Genomic DNA, 18988 nt, shown 5'->3' on the forward strand with positions numbered 1-18988 from the left:
TCAACCAAAATCGCACAATGACAAATTAAGATACTAAAATTCAACATGTACCAAAGTTAGAAAACTAACTGCAAAATAAAAAAGTGGAAAACTATAATAGAATAAATATCAAACTAAAGCATCATAATTACAATTAAACTTAAAATTAAAAACATTTAACAGAAATATAATTAAAAAAATAAAATAATAAAAAAATTAAATCAAAATAAAAATAGAAGAATAACTTTCTTATTATTATCAGTAGTCTTATAAGACAATGATGATCTTACAATCAAATGAATTCCTGCTTTCACGAGAGGTAGATTTAGTTTTGATATTGAACTCCCTTTTCACGAGATAAGCACCACTCCAAATACTTTTAGGAAAGAAAATAAATAAAGTGCAGACATTTAATTATGCAGCTCATATAGAAAAGCTCCCATGGTGATGATTTCCGAAAGCTTTGTTTCCACACGAATTTTGTTATAGCCGACCATTAAAGCATCTGCAATGCACTTTATTTTCATAGTTTGACTATACACTTTTATTTAAATTTGACAACTATCATGCCTTTTTAATAATTTTTTGAAAATATTAACGACAAATAATATAGTAGTGTCAGTAAACTAATCCAAAAATAAATTATATTAACAAAATATAAAAATTTATAAATATTTTATATTGTACTCAATAGAAACTATCATACCTATAGCCTAATTATTTTTTTTAAAAAAATATCACATTCATGCATTATATTATACACCTTGTACTTATATTGGTGTTCACAGATTCATAATAAAAAACATGATAAAAAATTATTTTTTTGTCATTTAAATTAACAAAAAAAAGCTTTGTTATATCTTTTGATATATATATATTTTTATAATATTTTTATCATCCTATAAAATATTAAATAAAAATACACATGTTTTTATCTTTAAAATATAAAATATTTTTAAAAAGTTACACTTTATAACTTTGAAAATCTATGAATATTGAAAAAAAAATTGTTCAAGAAAAAAAAGAGAATAGATTTGATATCTCTTTTAAAAACTGTTTTAAGTTTTTAAAAATAAAGTATAATATGAATTTGTATTACAATTTTTTTAAAAAAACTGAAAACAGTTTTCAAAAGATAAAACAAACACGCTCTAAATAATTTATTTTGATTCTCCATTTCAAGTTTTCAACCCATCCAAATGGTATTTTAAGGACAGTAAAGGGAGTGTCATAAAAATTACTTAAAATTATTAATGGAACAGAGTGAGAACAAAACCACTGCAGATCCCATTTCTCTATTTCGAATTCAAACACATGGAAATATTTATTATTACAAATGAGATACTTTATTCATAGGGAAATTATAAATTACAACCACCTTACTAATCTCGGATTCAATCTTCTGAATACACAAGTATAACAAAGAATAATGAAGCTCTAAAAACAAATGTGAAATGTGTCAGATCATAGTCCTTTGTATCTACACACGCCTGCTACAATTGCCCTTTTGGCTCCGGTGACTATCACCAAGCACTCTATTGCATGCACGAATGTCTTAGACCAAAATTTGTGCATATTGCAGTCATTTTCTGCATAAAAATATGTATCTAACCATCTAGGACTTGCATTTCCTAGTCACAATTCAACCCACAAAGTTCCAACACAATGTCACCTTTTGACAAAAATGGGTTAATCCTAACCCATAGAAGAGAAAAGATTGAAGCCAGAAGAATAGCCCAAACCAAAATTATGGTAGGAACACCTTCTTGTTTTCCCATAACTCCCTTGAGGAATGGGTAAAGATGGAGAATGACCCAAAGAGCAAAAAACAGCTTACCAAAAAGGGGACCCCATGAATCATAGCCATTGTTTATTGCATCTGAAACACCTACAACAACTCCAATTATGTTTATGATAAGTAAGGTCAAAGGAGGGATCAACAATGATGTCCACTTGAAAAGGTAGAGTTCAGCAAATTCTCCATCATCAGCAGCTTTGGATGTGACGGTGAAGTTTGTGTTAACTCCTGCCAGAACCTTGAGCAAACCTTGAAAGAGAGCAAAGAGGTGTGAAGAGGCTCCACCGATGACCCAGAACTGCTCATTCCTCCACCAGTCATGTATGCCAACACCTCCCCATTGCATTTCCAGGATGCCAGTTGCGGCTATAGAGATGAAGAGTGCCATGAAAACAATACTAGCATAGTTGCTAATCTGTTGACAAGAAACTGAAGCATTAGCTTAAAGCACCACACCATGCAACACAACATTTTAATATGTTATGCTTATGAATTCCTAGAATAAAAAAGCTGCATTAATCTAAAGACACTGTTTGGATATGTAACGAGAGGTCGAATGATATGGAATGGAACATAATAAAATTACTTTACCTTGGGTTTTTTAGACAATCTAAACATTGACAACTATAGCATGTTTGATTTCACATTAGAAGACATATGATTCCACGTTTACTTAAATGCTACTAGTTGTAGCTTCTGTGTTGAATCTACATTTACAAGCTTTCTAAACACGCACTACTATCATTTCATTCCATCCCTTTCCAGCAATCAGACATAGCCTTATATGGTAAATCAACATTCACTTCATGCCATCAAATACAAATACAAACAATAAGTGACTTGATCCTACCTCAGGAACTATGAACTTTCCAGTGAGAAGACAGACAGCTGGCAAGGTGCAATAGGCGATTAAGGGAAGTGATGTCAAAGGGTAAACGACCGAGTTTATGTAAGAAAAGCGCTCTAGCCATTTCAAACCACAACCATATCCATACCATATAGGGCAATGCTTACTCAACAAGATCTCAACAGATCCAAGTGCCCAACGAAGAACTTGATGCAGACGATCTGAAAGATTTATAGGAGCTGAACCCTTAAAAGCAGGCCTTTTAGGCATGCAGTACACAGATCGCCACCCATGACAGTGCATCTTGAAACCTGTTAATATATCTTCTGTAACAGAACCATATATCCATCCAACCTGAAAGATAATTGGAAGTTAGCAGAGTTATATAGAGATGCATACATGTAATAAACTCTAACTTAATTTAGGGCTAACTGTACAGGCGGAGTTAGCAAAGAGGAAGAGATACAACATAAGCACAAGTAAGCGGGTCACAAGGAAGTCGGATTCCAATCACAGTGAGTCAAGCCGCTTTCAGTCCTATCAAAGAGCCAAGAGATGTGTCGTATCATACCTCTTTACCCCATTCTGTCTTATCTTCATAACCACAACTGATGACATGGATGGCCTCCTTCAAGAGTGATGCATAAGTTGCTCCTTTTGGAATGCTCCCATCTTCCATAAGCGTTGAAGCTATGAAAACGGGTGATTGCCCAAATTTTTTCTCAAATTTTAGTTGTGACATTAACCATGACTTCTCACTGTCTATTCCTGAGATTGGGATTTCAAGAGGAACACAAATAAATAAGTCTCCCTAGCAAGCCAAGAAAATTGAAGTATGCAACATTTTGTTATAATAGTGACACAAAAATGCATTGCCAATTTGAGGAATCTTGTACCTTCAATTCCCTCTTCAATATTTTCTAATGCATGTATTTGCTTTGTAGCATCCTTGTTTTTTATCTTCTTTCTTGGACCTGACTTCACTTTCCTGTTCTTGTTCCTAGATCCACAACACAGGCAGCACCATTTGGGCCAACAGTTACATGTCTTCCTTGGCGGTTTTTTCTTAGCAGGGGCATCATATCCATAGAGTGCTTGCCTCCTGAAGACACACCCAGTTCCCACATATATTGGTCCTTGGATGCCATCTAAACCTTTCATGTTGATCTATATAATATATTGAAACATAGATTAGCTTTTCCTCCAAAGCAGTAAGCACAACACATACAAGTACATGTAAGCCCATATCAATAATATATTCTTACTTACATCAAAGAATACAACATTGCGATTTGAGTATCTATCATGACGATCAATCCCATCAAATCTTTGCGGAAACTGTACATAGCATATTTTTTTCCCGGACGTAGGATCCATCATGAAGCACATGGCCTCACGAAGTGCTTTACTGTTGTTTATGTAGTGATCACAATCAACATTCAGTAGGTAAGGAGCATTGGATATGATTGCTGAAACTCGCACCTTCACAATTAATCAACCAATATCATAAAAATTGGTCAGGAAAATAAAAAACACTCAAGAACTCTCAAAATTTTATGTGTGTAAGAGAGGAGATACTTTACCAATGCATTCATAGCACCAGCTTTTTTGTGGTGTTCAAATCCAGGCCTTTTCTCACGTGACACATAGACAAGACGAGGCAACTCATTCCCTTCAAGGTCACGAACACCATTTTGACCAAGGAAAACCTGTACAAGTGCATCAAAGTTGAACTTATCCAAACTAATACAGCATTTTCACAATCTAGACTTCAGACCAAAATACTATCACAATATCTTCACATAATAGTAACAATTCCATTGATTGAACAACTAAAAATAGTTATAGTACTCACCTGAATCATTCCAGGATGATCTCTTACATTATTTCCAGGCCATGGAGTCCCATCTTGCATTGTCCAACCATCCTCAGGAACCTTCTGTGCCATTGCAACCAACGCATTAATCCGCACTTTGAACTCTTCATATTCCCTCTGCCAACAAACAACATTGAAACAACAAATACAATTTATCATTGGCTTTAAGATGATGTCCACAAAGTGAAACAAAACCATAATGAGAACAGGTTCAAAGTTCAAACCTTAATAGCACGACGCTCCCTGATAAAAGTTGCATCCACTTTGTCTTTCAGATAGTCAACCTTCTGAGCAAAGTACCACTCAGGAGCCCGAGGTTCAATGCTAAACTTCTTACAGAATGGAACCCACTTTCTTGCAAACTCGGAAGTCTCTGAAAGGGCTTCAAATGTAAGCATAGCTGCACCATCATCTGAGACATAGCATGCAACTTTATCCACTGGATAATCCACAGCAAGAATCGACAGAACTGTGTTTGCAGTTATAAGTGGAGGTTCTTTCATAGGATCCACTGTACTAACAAATATGTCTATATCAGCTAATTCAGATGGCCTTCCTTCTTTCTCGTACCTGTTAGTTAAGTTGTCTAAAGATTTAACTATTGTTTATTGAATAATTAAGCAAAAAAATTCCAAGGCATCGCAGAAGGGAACATACCTCAGTGACAAACGATCAAGGTAGGTTTCTCTCTCAATTGGACACCATTTTGGGAACTGATCCAATATCCATGACACAGCAAACCAGATTTCACATATTACTGATGTCAGCCATAATGCATATGCATCATTTACTGGATGGAGAATTCTATAATGAAAAAAGAGGCCAAGAATAGCAATCCGAAGTACTATTATAATTCGATATGGGTTTATCTTGCTTGGACTAATTGGCAACTTCCTCCATAGCGGTTGCCTTCCTTCATCCATTCTGTTAACACAGGTTCAAGTCAAATATTCATAAACCAAACAAAAGGAAAGGATATGATATCAATTGATGCATTTTCAGTTGCAGCATTAACTAATCTAAAAGGTTTAAGCTCTTAGAATAATAAAAAAATAGGAGCAATATTAGCTTATAGCTTAGCAATGATAAGAATTAAATAATCGCATTAGCACCTACTTTGGCAAATCAGGGTCATCAAGCTCATCACCATTTTTCCCATCATCGTTATCCACTTCATGCTTAACCACCTCAATTTTTCCACTCTGCTTTTTCTTCCACTCCTCCATTCGTTCCTTCCATGCAACACTTCCATATCCATAAACCGCTAAATCTTTTTTAGGATCCATGGGTCTGGGTTGAACTGTATCACCGCCAGCATTGATTGTCAAAATTTGAATATAAAACAGCCTATAATAAGGCACATAACATAAAACATTGTGGACATGCAAACCAAAGCAAAAAATAAAACAACTTACCCGGAACAGATGAATCAGGAAAAGGCATAGGATGAACCCGTTTCCCACGAGGCATGCATGGGGGAATGATTAGAGCATGTTTATCAGCAGAAATCCCAACATCCTTCATTGACAAAAACCATAATTAGACAACCAAATGCCAGAAATTTGATAACCAAGGAAACTAGGCAAGAACAAGCATGAGAATTGAAAAATCAACTAACCTCGTGATCATAAGTCAGGAGGGGAATATCAGCAGCCACAGAAGCTGCATCAAACTCTGACGGTGTGGTAATCCCTGGAGCAGTCATCTGAGACCCACGGACAATGTTGAAGCGAGTAGAAGAGATCAAGGCCTCAGCAATGTGATGAGGGTCACTCCTCACGTTGCTTCCAATGTCAAACTCATTATCCAAATCATCAGTGTCCTCTTCTTCTTCATCGCCCTCAACTCTAGGACTTCCTGAAGTTGGTTTCATTGTTAGTCAAATATATGTCCATAGGTTATTGTATTTATTGAATGAAAACAAAGTAAAAGCTTTTTGAATTGAAGACACACCCTTTATGCGCTTGTATCTGGTTTTGCACTGAGGACAAGCCTGGTTTCCCTCTCTTCTTTCATACTCATAGCAAGGTCTGCACACAGGGAATGCACATTCATTGCAAGCAACAAATGGTTCACCATCCACTGTAACCTCTATCTCATCCCCACAGATCTGGCAAATTTGACCACTCAATTCTGTAACATCGTTCACCTGCAAATAATATGCATGAGCAATGTTAACCTCCACCAGATCATGAAAATTGGGGACTAGAGTACACTAACAGTAACAGAAGATGGAAGGTGCACAGGATTTTCACGGCAGAAAATATGCAGCATCAAAGTGGGAAGCCTTGAAGCAGTTAATTACGGGGCCTGAAATTGAAAGAGAGTACAAGAACAGAAGAGCGAGAAACAAAGGGAGAAAAAAGGACCCAGTTGACTCTCAGATACCCAATTGGATGAAACATTTTTGCCTGTTTCTTTCACCATGAAGCTGGAGAAGAACTAAAAAGAAAAGGGATGATTCCCAGAATATCTATGAAAAAAGAGAGGATAAAAAAATCCGACTAGTACACTTACTGCTTTGTGAAAAACTGCCACTGTGATAAGAAGAAAACATTTTCAGAAACTACTTTCAAGAAAACAACAGAAAACTCGTATGCAGGTACTACGTAGTGTCCTCAAGAATGAAATAAAGTAATCAGATGCAAAAGAAGCAAACTGTGTCGTGAATTCAATGCATGGAAATCCATGAGAAAGAAAAACAAGTGTTTTCTTTTCTTTCTTTTTCCTCTTCCATCAAAGAAAATAAGTAGCAATGAAAGATTTTGAAGGCTATGAAGCTGCAAGTTCTTCAAAGAACTTGAGAAAGCAGCAAAGTAACACAGGAAAGGTGAAGAGGCCACACTCACTCTAGCAGTCTCATCGGCATTGATAAGAACAAACTCATTCCTGTTATGTGACCCTGCAACCAATCGACCCTTGGTATCCATTGAAACCACCGCTCACCACCAGCACCCGAATCTTAAAAAATACGAGAAACCCGCTTCAAAGACACCCCTTTTCTACCTCTTGCATCCCCACCAGGCCACAAAGAACACAGCTTTACATTGAAACACACACCCTATCACATTCACAGGGAACACCACCCGCCCACACTCCTATTATACATAGTACCTAAACAATGACACACACAGAGTGAGAAGCAAGCTTAGAAATTTAAAGGCGTGGGGGCATTGGAGGATGTAGTTAAAGCTAGAAGATGAACTAAGAAAGTGATTTCCTTTGGTGGGTAGTATAATGAATGAACAAAAGAACGAATGATTCTTTTCTTGAGAAACCAAGTCTTCTAAGATATGGAGTCTCGCTGTAAAAAACGTAGTAAAAGGGAAAGAAAGAGCAAGGGTAGCTCTATGACAGACACTGCAACTTGCAACAACAAAAAATAAGGTAAAAAAATGTCCGTGAGAAAAAAGGTGGGCAACTCAACGTGTAACCGAGACACGAACGGAGAGAGACAAGGAAGGATGGGATATAAATAGTGTGCGTGTGACACCCTCTGCGTTTGTGTCAGTGCGTTTGTCTGTGTAGTGATTGGATCCATTTTGCTAAAAATTGTAGTAATTGGGTACATAAGGGTATGCTTAATTGCTTATGCTAATACCTAAAATATCATAATATACTATAGTATAATTATAACATTATTTTAATAAATAAATAAAAGTGTAACTGTACTATGTGTCAAGTCTTAACGGTTAACACCCATAAAACTGGGGGGTTTAGGTTAGGAACTTTTGGCGGGTCCCATGATTGGTTGATGGCGACGTTGACGGTGGAACCCACCCGGCAACAATAGCATGAGTACGAGAGTACCAGTAGTTTTTTTACTTAATAACGGTGGCTAGGTTTTCTTTTATATTATATTTCGACACTTAAATTATAAAAATTATTTATGTTTCTTTTTTTTTTTATACTCTTAAGTATTTTAGTAATTTTTAATAAATTTTATCTAGTAAAATTAAAAATATTGTGTTATTAACATTTGTTTATTAGTGATTATTTATTTATCTTTTTGGTGGGCAGCTGCTAAAGAGCGGGAGAAAATATCACGTGCGGCTCGTGCCGGTGGGACCAAGAGATTTGCAAAATCTCCCGATAAATTCAAATGGTCTTTAAATACGAAAGCATAGGTTAAAAAAAAAGTATACGTTTACAGCATATGATCGTGTAGCCTTTAGACATATTAATAAGCATTGTAGCCAAGCGATGAAAAGGACAATAGGTGCTTCATGTGATGTTAAATCTCATTTAAACCTTACCTTACATGAGCAGACAAAAACAATGTGAAATTATCACGACTGTTTCAGTTTTTATGCCTATGTTGAGACCTTGATAAAATAATGGTAAACATGTTCCTTGTAATTCTCTTATAAGGTTTGTTTGATTCATATTAATAATGTAGATGTTTCTTTCTAACTATATTAGTTGCATGCGATTGGTTTTGTAAGTTGGTTATTTGGATTAAATTCTATTCGTTGGCTTTTGAGATTTTATTATTAATGATTTTTTAGGTGTCTATATTCATAAACTTAAAATAATATTTTATATTTTTTTATTGTGGTTGTTTTAATATTTTAAAATTTAAAAGATAATTATATATTTTTATAATGAACTACTAATTCCCATTATTTATTATATATATTTAATATAATATTAATGATGATAGTTATTTTACTTGTAAAAGAATATAAAATGTCTTTTTTAGAAGGTGCTGTTTAGAGAACATTAATATGCTCTATCTTCGTGGGATGTTACCGATTACATATATTAAATAAAGGTAAGATCATGATTTTAGTGTTTAAATACAGTAGGATAGAACTTAGAATTGGTTCAATGCCCCTACAAATTCGGAATTTCGACCATGAAACTCCATTATACCTGGGTCTATGCTTATATTTTTCATATATACAAAGGTATATGCTTGATTTTGATTTGGCTTAATTTGCATATTTCATAGGGATAAGGTCGTGAATCATTATCAAAGTTATATAAGAAAAGAAAAAGAAGATCAGAAGACAAGCGGAAAATTCATAAAATGGAATTATAAATATTATTAGAATAAATCTTGTGGTGTTTTCTTATTTTTATACTAAGGCTTGCCCTAACAAAGTAAACGTTGCCACCATCTTGATAAACCTACTATTGCCGACAGTTTTCTATTGTCAACAATTTGTGGTTTCAGTGAAATTTTTTAATTAAACTAGTTTAATTATTGAATAATGTTGAATAATTTAGATGCATTGCTTTCATTATTAAAAAATGTATATCTCTGTTTTTTTGTAGTTCTTAATTTTACCCTATCAAATATAACCTCTCTGTACTCTCCACTTTTAATTGTTTTCATAAGTTTATTTCAAGCATTAGTTTCATAAACCATGCTAATTAATTTTGTTTTCATGACTAAATTCTTCAACGTGGAGAATGAAAACAAAAACATTGTTCACGAAATGTACAATAAAAATATTTAAAAAAAGAGAGAAAAGAATGAGTGAAACATATAATGGAAACAACTGCATATTGTTTCGGTTCTGATTTGACTATAGCCTGTGAAAGCAATTGAACAACCACAACAATAAACAAGATCATTTCTCTGTTATCTTTTAGTGAGAAATAGACAAAGCATTATTTTAACATCATATGACAGTTGTTTCATTATAAACACAACAGTTTTGATTCTGAATATGCTAGAAATCAACTCTATCACTTCCTCTGTACCAAATGTCCAAATATACCCTTCTTTCCACAGATGACATTCCACAACATTACTCAAGTTTTCTTTCTTACAAAAGGATGAATAATTTCTCAGGAAAGCAAGAGAATGCAAAGGAGGAATTTCACAGATATTTTCAACCAAAAGGGTACGTCCCTTGGACAGGATTAGGCGTGTGGGCCAATTTAGATGGTTCCATTATCCTATAGCAGATTGTACCCATCTATTAATGTCTTCAATATTTATTAGCACCAAACGTATCTGACAATATTGCCACTGTCCTGAGCAGGGTAAACTTTGTATTAAATTGTGAAAGATCCAATAAATCTTCTATACTAATCAAGTCTCATTGTATTTGATCCCTGCATTAATTTCAGTTAAACTTCATTTTTGATGGCTGAGATCAGGTTGGGTAGGTATATTAATGCTTTAAGTGAACCTTCCACCCACTAAATTTGGACATACTTAACTACTAATCTGTGATCATAATACTATAATAGTATACATTAACGAAAGAAGTATTCTATGTAGATAGCTTTTCTTTTGGTCAATTAATTAGATAGCTTAACTAATAAGTTTTTGGTGCAACATACGTAAAGTAATTATTTTGATCCACATAACTATCTGAGTGAGTTTGGTTAAAAGACAAAGTAGGGGACCATATAGTCTTTAATGTTGAGATAGGTCACATTCTCCTAGTCTATGATTGCGTTTCTTAATTAGGTGGTAAATACAGAACAAAGCTTTGGGATGGGGCACCAGTGAATTATGTCATATAAGTAACATGTATTGTCACTTTCGTGGAGATATGTAAACTCTGGTGTATGAAATAGACTAGTATTCTTCTTTCAATTTTCTATATTCATGAAATGACGGGACATTTTGTTTGGATTGTAGCGTATGCTCTGAACTTGGATTCGTTCTATGATTTTTGCAGTGATTGTAACAAAAAAAATGAACTTTTCTTTGATCTCTTTTTGTTTTTAATCTACATCGTATAGAGAAAGGAATATTTTATCAAACTAAGCAATTTGAAGTCATGTGGTAAAAATTTGATGTCTCCAAATGAAGCATAGTAAAAGGGTCAGTCAATGTTCCTTCTCTTTTTAAATTTTTTTTCTTCCCACCTTAAATATACTCTCACTTGTTGCATACAAAAAGAAACTGTCTCAATGTTCTCATAAGTTTCTTTTCATAATTGTTCCCAAGCCCAACAATAAGTTAATTTCATGTGTATATACTAAATACATGTGCAACAATGCATATGAAAAGCAAGTTTCCACCAACGTGACTCTCACTATGTTTTTATTGAAACTCTTGGTAGAAAAGGCAAAGGTGGAAAGATAAAGATTTTAAATAAGCAAAAGCCAAAGGAACAATAATTGTAAAGTATGTGGACTATAGACCATGAGTGTGATACACTATAGATTGGCTTTTTGGTTTCTTCTTTGCGACTCAATTCATCTAGCTTTGTTTTTCAAGGAAGTCTCGAGTGCATGGAGGAATAAGAGACTAAGCAAGTTTCCACTGAAAGACAACAGTGTAGTTGTTGGATCTTCAGAGTGAATCAGTTGAAAGCCTTTCTTAGTCAATTTAATAATCTTCTACCTTTAATTGAAGAAAAATCATCGTCTAGGATTGCACTATATGCACTACCCAGCTAGGATCTTCTAATAAGTCAATAAATATTTTATGTATGCACTTAATCTCAACCCATCAAATTGTAAGTGGTGAAATAGGTAGGATGGTACACTAATTAAAGATGGTTAAGTTTATTTTTACACAATAATCAATGGGCAGTTGAACAATTGGCCTCACCTAATCAGAGTATACAGAAACCGTGATAATTAGAGAACAGAATCATCTAAATTCTGGTAAATCCTCATTATCCAAATTTCCATGGTGGCAAGCATCATCTGGTAATCTTGCTCACAGGTTTACTCCAAAAAGAAACAAATAATCAATAGCCTTCAAGGCTTTTACCAACAAAACATTTATACGCTTGAAATGAACCTCATGTTACCTCAAGATTTTATATCATCATTTATTATGGTTAATTAATTTATGATTTTTTAAATGTATTTTCAAGAACATACGGTGAAAAGTTATATATGATAGTTTTTTCATAAAAAATTAAAAATTATAATATTAAATATTATATTGTAAATAAAAATATTATTCATTAATATTTTTTAATCTGTAAAATATTAGATATATGACTTTTATAAAAAAAAAGTGTATATAGATAATACTTTTACTTTTAATATAATTTAAAATATTTTAAATAAAGATGTCTTAAATAATAATAATAATAATAATTGAGAATAAACTTAATCCTAAAATAGCAACATAAAATTCAGGTCCTATATTTGAGGGCACCTGTCACACATGACGAGGCTTGTGTGATATAGTAATTAATTAAAAAGATAATGATTGGCAATTAAGCACAGTATTTGTTTACGGTGATCGCATGTTGCACGTATGCAAAATATAGAGACACGTAGGCTAGTTGTGGGTCCCATTTAGAATCGTAAGGGAACACAGACACACAGGTGCGCTAAGGCATGGTGCCATCATCCACATGACATTTCTTAATGGAGATATGGTTAAGGAGATGTTATATTAAAAATTAAAATAAAGCATTGTTAATAATAATAAACATTTCATTTAATAATAATAATTTCTAGGAATGATACTTTTCTTAGATAATAGCTGTTATGTTTTATTCCCTAAAATATTATAAAAATGATTTTGATATATGCTTGCAACATTTATAATGTTAAGTTTTCATCCAAAAGTTAAGTTAATTAATACTTTTATATCATGTTTATATTGATAGGAATGCACGTTTGTAATAATAAATATCATGTGCAACCATTGTTATAAATTGTCCATTGGTAGTGACTATTACATTAAGTAAAATATTTTATGGACACCTCCTTAAGTATATATACCTAAATAGTAAATGCGCCTGACCTAGTGGATATATAGGCTTAAAGCAATTTTTTTTTAAAATGAATTATTAATTGTATAATTTATTAAAATCATATATTTTTATCTTTCAGTTTTGTTGAGGTATAAATTACGTACTATATTATTACAGTAGATGACTAACATTTATGAATATTTGTATTTTAATTTTCTTTAATATTAAATATAATATCAATAATAAATTATTTTTTATTATTATCTGTCAATCGGTTAATAATTTGTTTCTTAGTTTTTAAATAACATCAACAAGTTTGTTTTTTTTTGTGGCTATTACAACTTGATTATTTCAAAATAAAGGATCTATATTTTAAATATTTATTCTTAACTATTGCTAATAATTCGTTAATAACTTTTTATTTACAAGGATAAAATATTAAAAACAACAGTATTGTTTAACACACAAGGGCCTTGTGGAGGCCTAAAGCCATTGAAGATTGGCTTTATAGTGTGGTGAGCCTTTTTTCAGAGACAGCTGAAAGAGAAAATAAAAGTGTAATGTAAAAATTAGCGCCTTTTTTCACTTACTATGTTAGAATTAGATCACGGATTACTAATTACTATGTCATAATTAAATTTTGAGTGGTGAAAAGTAATGAATTAGTTTCACCATTAAAAATACCATCATGCATGTAGGTGAAGACTTTTTGTTTGGTCAACATGCATGTTGTTTTGGGTTGGCCACTGTTGTATTTTTCTAGGCCTTGGGCCTCTTTTTGGCTCTGCGTTCGGCTTGGATCTTTGGACAAAAGCAAAAAAAAAAAAAAAAGATACACTAGAAACAAAACGGTTTAATAAATACGTAGCATTATGAAATAGCCACTACTCAATGAGCCGTTTTCAGTCTCGTATGTCTCTTGACCTTTCCTTGTACCAATACTTTACATTGAACCATTAATTTACAATATAAGATTTTAATCTTTTGCACTGAGGAATCTCTATATAAGGCCATTGATCATATGCCAAACGCAAACTCAACATAGAATCTCCCTACACTCTAAACATTCTTACCCAAAAATGGCTTCCATTCAGAAGCTCTTTGGTGTGACAATTCTTCTGGCACTGACCATTGCTTCACCATCCAATAGTGCCACATTAAGTGCAGGATCAAAGTACTCCACTTTGGGTACAAGGCTGAAGCTAGATGGTGAATCAACAGAGTGCTGGGACTCATTGTTTGAGCTGCAAGCATGCACTGGTGAGGTCATAACGTTCTTCCTGAATGGTGAGGCATATTTGGGTCCAAGTTGCTGCCAAGCCATAAGGGTTGTGGGCCATGAATGTTGGCCTGATATGCTTCTCTCTCTTGGCTTCACCTCTCAAGAGGATGATATTCTGAAGGGTTTTTGTGATCATCAACAACAACACCAACATTCCCCTCCATCACCTACTGTAATTCAAGACCATGCAACTAAACTGCTTCCTTAAATAACCAATTGAGCTACTATTGTGCTTTGATTTGGTTAATAGAAGATACATTTATATGAAAAATAATGGGATATATATCCTGCTTTGTTGATAAGCAACATTTTGATCTGAGATATCTCTCTAGTTTTTCAGGATATTATGAAGTTTCTTTTCTTTTAATTATTCCATTTTCATCTGCAGATTTTGATTTTTTTTTTTATTACTGTAATTATTATTTGCGGAGTACTGTTCTTATTTTTTGGTCAAAGGAATAGTGGTCTTACTTCACTCCTCTGTCACAAATTGATCAAGTAGCATACAGTACTAGGCCATTGTGAAGATGAATATTGACTGTTTGCGTTGTCAGCGTTTAGGCCTCAAATATTGCCCATTCACATTGATCACGGCCCAGACCAGAAACAATTAAAAGGAAAGTAGTTAAAAAAAGGAACTTTAGACCAAAAAATAATAATAAAGAAAGAAAGAAGGAATAACCATGGTCTGAAAAGATTTTGAAATCCTCCAATATTATTACATCACAAGTTGAAATAGAGATTCTAATGATAAAAATTAAAATGAGATGGTGGAGCTCTAATAGAGATTACTACTACAACATGCTCCAAGGTTACATCCTTAGCATGAGTCTAATTATAAACTTGAAAAATATAGAAAAAGGCAACGTTGTTTTTTTGAGGATTAACAGTGGACACTGTGTACATGCTCGTCCGTGAATATTTGTTGACCCTTACCCTCCAAATAAAATGAGTCCTCTGTCCCACACGAGCCACTGCTACCCTCTGCGCCACTAGTGATTGTCGCATTAGTGAAGTCTTGCTTCTCTTTTTCCCCTTTCTCCTTGTGGTTGTGGTTGAACCACTTCTCTCTACCCTAAATTGATGTTCTCACTAATTTGTAACTTAGTGTATTATGGATTCATGAAATTAATGATCAATACTGTGATGTCATACTAGATGATAAATAAAAATTAAGCAAATGTAAATGGGTTTTTGCCTTTTTTTATTAAAAACTATTTAAGAAATTATTAAATAATACTTGTTTATTAAAAATTATGTTCAAATATATAAAAACGGATATACTCTTACGTTTTTTAAGAAAATATTTTATTCTTATATCTTGATTAACACTCTTAAGATATTAAAAAATTAAGTTAAATACATATTAAAAATATGATAAAAATATATTAATAGCTTTTTATTTTAAATTATTTAATCAATTCATAAGACACTATTTGGTATTCATCGATTTAAATTAATTAAAATAGAAGATGTGAGGTGCTAAAAATAATAACATCCAAACCCGAAAATAAGGAGCAGCAATAGTGTCATCGATGGAAACGACTCCTCTGCCACAGTGTATTCGAAGGGGTTTGAAGTTTTTTTGGTGTCAAGTAAACGAAAAAAGAGTGAAGTTAAGGAAGACTGCGTGTGTATTGTGCAAGTTTTACCTTCTCTAAATTCACTTTAGAGAGAAAAATGGATATTATTATAAATATTAATTAAAAACACGCACACACACACACACATAGAGAGAGAGAGAGAGAGAGAGATTTACTTGCTTTAGAAGTAAGTATTAATTAACTTATTTCACTTAATGATTTTTAATAAATATCAAATTAAAATTATTTGATACTTTATTAAACAACTTTAACTTATATTATAATTTAAAAAAAGTGTAAATAAAAATCCTCACAATAAAATCAAATTCCATGTTAGCCCAGGTAGGTCCAACTCAGATAAGTCAGGCCGAACAACACTCAATTATTAGCCTATAGTTCGAGCCAGCCTGTCTAATTGGACTAATCAGGACTCCCAATTTTCAGGGTATGAAAAAGAATCTTAATTGGACCAAAATAAGAAATTATAAAAAAATTATAAACCCAATTTTTTTTGGTAGGAGTTTGGGCTTGGGATATACCTAGTGATAATGGGTCAACCCAGGTTCAACACGCTTAATGACACAAAGCCCATCGGAGGTGTTATTATTGTCAAATGTTAATTAATAGAAGAAGTCTTTTGACAAAAAAAAAAGAGAGAGTAGATAATGTATTAATAAAAAAACAAATAAACACAAAATAATGAATAAAAACGATAAGTACACAATTAATTTCATTTTAATTCTAATAGTGACATGTTATTAAAAAAAAAAAAAACTCCATAATCACTCTGAATAGTATAATAATCGCAGTTACAGAAAGTTATCACTCTATTAAGATTTTTGTCATCTAATTAAATTAACAAAACATTACTTTTAATTATAATTGTTTATTATGCATGAGTAACTCAGCAGGTGTTGCTTTAGAATATTGCATGACCTCATAGCTCCCCACCACATGGCTCTGATGCTTTAAGCAGTGGTTATCTTAGGGACCCCATAATGTACCAAACAATATGAAAAGCAATGGGGAATTAGAGAGGAAAAAGAGAAAAGCAAATGCAGCAATCGATTGCTTTCCTAATCCAAAGAACAAAAAGTGCCAACCATTCCAAAGTAGAATGTAAGAGCATCTTAATACATGGTATAATCATCACTCTTAAAGCTACTTTAGACCCAATCCACAGTCCCATGGTGCTACCTCATTGGCTTACCCTCCCTACCCCATTCATTCTCTCTTTTTTTTACATAAATTGCGCTCCAACTCTTTCTTTCTCTTACTCCTTACAGCAGCAGTAAAGCCATGGTGTGCATAGCAATATGAAATCCAATTGATCCAATCATCACCTGCACTCATCCACAATCACAATAGAATCCAACTCCCAATCAGTAACGCATCAATCCCACTATTTGTATCAAACAAACACATTTATGGTACACACATTTGGGTGCATTAACATCAATTAAAAGATCAGAACGTTTATTATTTATGTGCATGTTTCTAGCTAATAAATCACATTTAGGTACTTTAAAGATACACACATTTGGGTGCACTAACATCAGCTAAAAGATAACAAGGCATTTATGATTTATGTGCATGTTTGTAGCTAATAAATCACATTAAGGTACCTACCACCAAAACAAACACACACACACATTTAGTTGCACTAACATCAATTAAGAGATCACATAAGGTCTCCAATTTCTTGTTTCAGCAATCTCAGGTAAAGTGCATGGCAGCATAACAAAAATAGAAATACTATACATTAAATGAGTGCATGCTTTGAGAGAGAGAGAGAGAGAGAGAGAGAGAAAGTGGGGTATGGGCACCTGTCCTTCATGGCCAGAGGTGGGTAAGGGGCGAATGGTAGCAGAGTCAACTTCGCCAGTAGGGAGAGGAACTGCAGGGTTGCTGTTAATGAAGGGCATGCCACCACCTTTGTCGGGTACTAATGGAACTGTTACTGGTGAACTTGCTTGTGGTGCTGGACCTGGTGATGCTGCTTGATGAGGACGAAAAGGCCATGGAAATGAAGGGGAAGATGGCACCTCTCCACCAGAAGAAGGCGCTGGTGTTGCCATTGGAGACTGTTCTGCTGCCGAAGCAACCTTTATGGCTAGCTTTTCAGAACCTTGGCATGCTTTCAGTGAGCCATTGTGGAAGGTGAAGTAGAAGAAACCAGGGCGAGATGGATGCCACTGAGAACATTAACATGAGAATTGGTTAAGAAAAATTACAAAGCTGAACTCTTTTCACCTGTTTCTGCAGAACCCAGATATAGAATTGTTAGCTTTTAAGGGGCTTACTGTGTAGGAGGTAGTGTTCGGGTTGGTGAGGAGAGTGGCTTGTGTGAAATTGCAGAGCTTGAAGGCTTCTTGGTTCTTGAAAATGTAGAGGTTGTAGTGTTGCTTGTGCTTGAAAACTGAGATAGAGAAGAGGTAATGTTAGCAGCTAGCTATTGTTAAGCATTGCTAATGAAGATTCAATTTTTATTTTTATTTTTTGTTTTGGTACTTACTGATGTTATCACCAATGGAAACAATAGGGTTCTTCCACTCTGAAGATCCATCTACTAGAATTGTTGTGCAATGTGAAAGCTTGAACAGTGAAGGAAGGAGGAGAAAGAGGAAGAAAATGGGAAAGAACATTGTGATGGATCTGGTTTGTTTTTGAAGGAAAATTGCAGAGAGAAGGTTGAATTAAAAGAGGGTTTGTAGCTTTTGGGTTATATTTATCTCTGGCCCAGCTCTTTGGGCAATTATGGAATGGCAAAAGAAAAAAGGATTTTGAAAACTGTGTTTGGTGTGGGGAATAGAGAGAGAGAGAGGGACAGAGAGAGTGGGGAAGGAGACTGTTAAATTGTCAGGAGTGTTTGGCTTTTGATGGGGAAGAGTTTGAATGGGTGCCAGACATGGATGTTGGGGATGGTGTGATGATATTATTATTTTACACAGCAAAAGGTAGTATCATTTTGCTTCTAAAAAAAATCTATC

General features: G+C 33.8%; 3 protein-coding genes across 5 annotated transcripts; 1 reads left to right on the forward strand and 2 right to left on the reverse strand.

Moving 5' to 3' along the window:
- Nucleotides 1-1360: 1360 nt before the first annotated feature.
- LOC113873576 (cellulose synthase A catalytic subunit 2 [UDP-forming]-like) lies at nt 1361-7928 on the reverse strand. 3 transcript variants are annotated; one of them, XM_027511745.1, is made up of 14 exons: nt 7350-7928; nt 6454-6649; nt 6119-6357; nt 5916-6018; nt 5617-5800; nt 5158-5424; nt 4725-5070; nt 4480-4617; nt 4208-4333; nt 3894-4106; nt 3521-3791; nt 3196-3392; nt 2628-2978; nt 1361-2192 (listed from the first exon to the last, which is right to left on the reverse strand). In XM_027511745.1, the coding sequence occupies exons 1-14, from the start codon at nt 7428-7430 to the stop codon at nt 1611-1613; spliced, it is 3294 nt and encodes a 1097-aa protein (XP_027367546.1). In that variant the 5' UTR covers nt 7431-7928; the 3' UTR covers nt 1361-1610. The 3 variants fall into 3 exon arrangements, with proteins under 3 accessions (XP_027367546.1, XP_027367547.1, XP_027367548.1); XM_027511746.1 differs by having other exon boundaries at nt 3196-3404; XM_027511747.1 differs by having other exon boundaries at nt 7344-7928.
- Nucleotides 7929-14212: 6284 nt separating this feature from the next.
- On the forward strand, nt 14213-14623 carry LOC113871789 (egg cell-secreted protein 1.1). The gene has a single exon (XM_027508896.1). It carries the CDS (start codon nt 14213-14215, stop codon nt 14621-14623), a length of 411 nt encoding a protein of 136 aa, XP_027364697.1.
- Nucleotides 14624-17278: 2655 nt separating this feature from the next.
- On the reverse strand, nt 17279-18643 carry LOC113873629. Its single transcript, XM_027511832.1, has 4 exons — nt 18514-18643; nt 18302-18417; nt 17825-18193; nt 17279-17341 (listed from the first exon to the last, which is right to left on the reverse strand). The coding sequence occupies exons 1-4, from the start codon at nt 18641-18643 to the stop codon at nt 17279-17281; spliced, it is 678 nt and encodes a 225-aa protein (XP_027367633.1).
- Nucleotides 18644-18988: the final 345 nt, after the last annotated feature.

The sequence above is a fragment of the Abrus precatorius genome, unplaced genomic scaffold (genome assembly GCF_003935025.1).
Source record: "Abrus precatorius isolate BTA unplaced genomic scaffold, Abrus_2018 Scaffold7, whole genome shotgun sequence".
Taxonomy (NCBI): Eukaryota; Viridiplantae; Streptophyta; class Magnoliopsida; order Fabales; family Fabaceae; genus Abrus; species Abrus precatorius.

Bases quoted from the DNA above. Each gene is read 5' to 3' on its own strand.
- LOC113871789 (XM_027508896.1), top strand. From the start codon at position 14,213: ATGGCTTCCATTCAGAAGCTCTTTGGTGTGACAATTCTTCTGGCACTG.
- LOC113873576 (XM_027511746.1), bottom strand. From the start codon at position 7,430: ATGGATACCAAGGGTCGATTGGTTGCAGGGTCACATAACAGGAATGAG. The intron at 6,358-6,453 runs GTGTGTCTTCAA...AACCAACTTCAG, and splicing joins CAGATACAAGCGCATAAAGG to GAAGTCCTAGAGTTGAGGGC. The intron at 3,405-3,520 runs GTACAAGATTCC...TTCCTCTTGAAA, and splicing joins TATTGAAGAGGGAATTGAAG to TCCCAATCTCAGGAATAGAC.
- LOC113873629 (XM_027511832.1), bottom strand. From the start codon at position 18,643: ATGTTCTTTCCCATTTTCTTCCTCTTTCTCCTCCTTCCTTCACTGTTC. The intron at 18,194-18,301 runs GTAAGCCCCTTA...TAATGTTCTCAG, and splicing joins CGAACACTACCTCCTACACA to TGGCATCCATCTCGCCCTGG. The intron at 17,342-17,824 runs GTGCCCATACCC...GGATGAGTGCAG, and splicing joins CCTCTGGCCATGAAGGACAG to GTGATGATTGGATCAATTGG.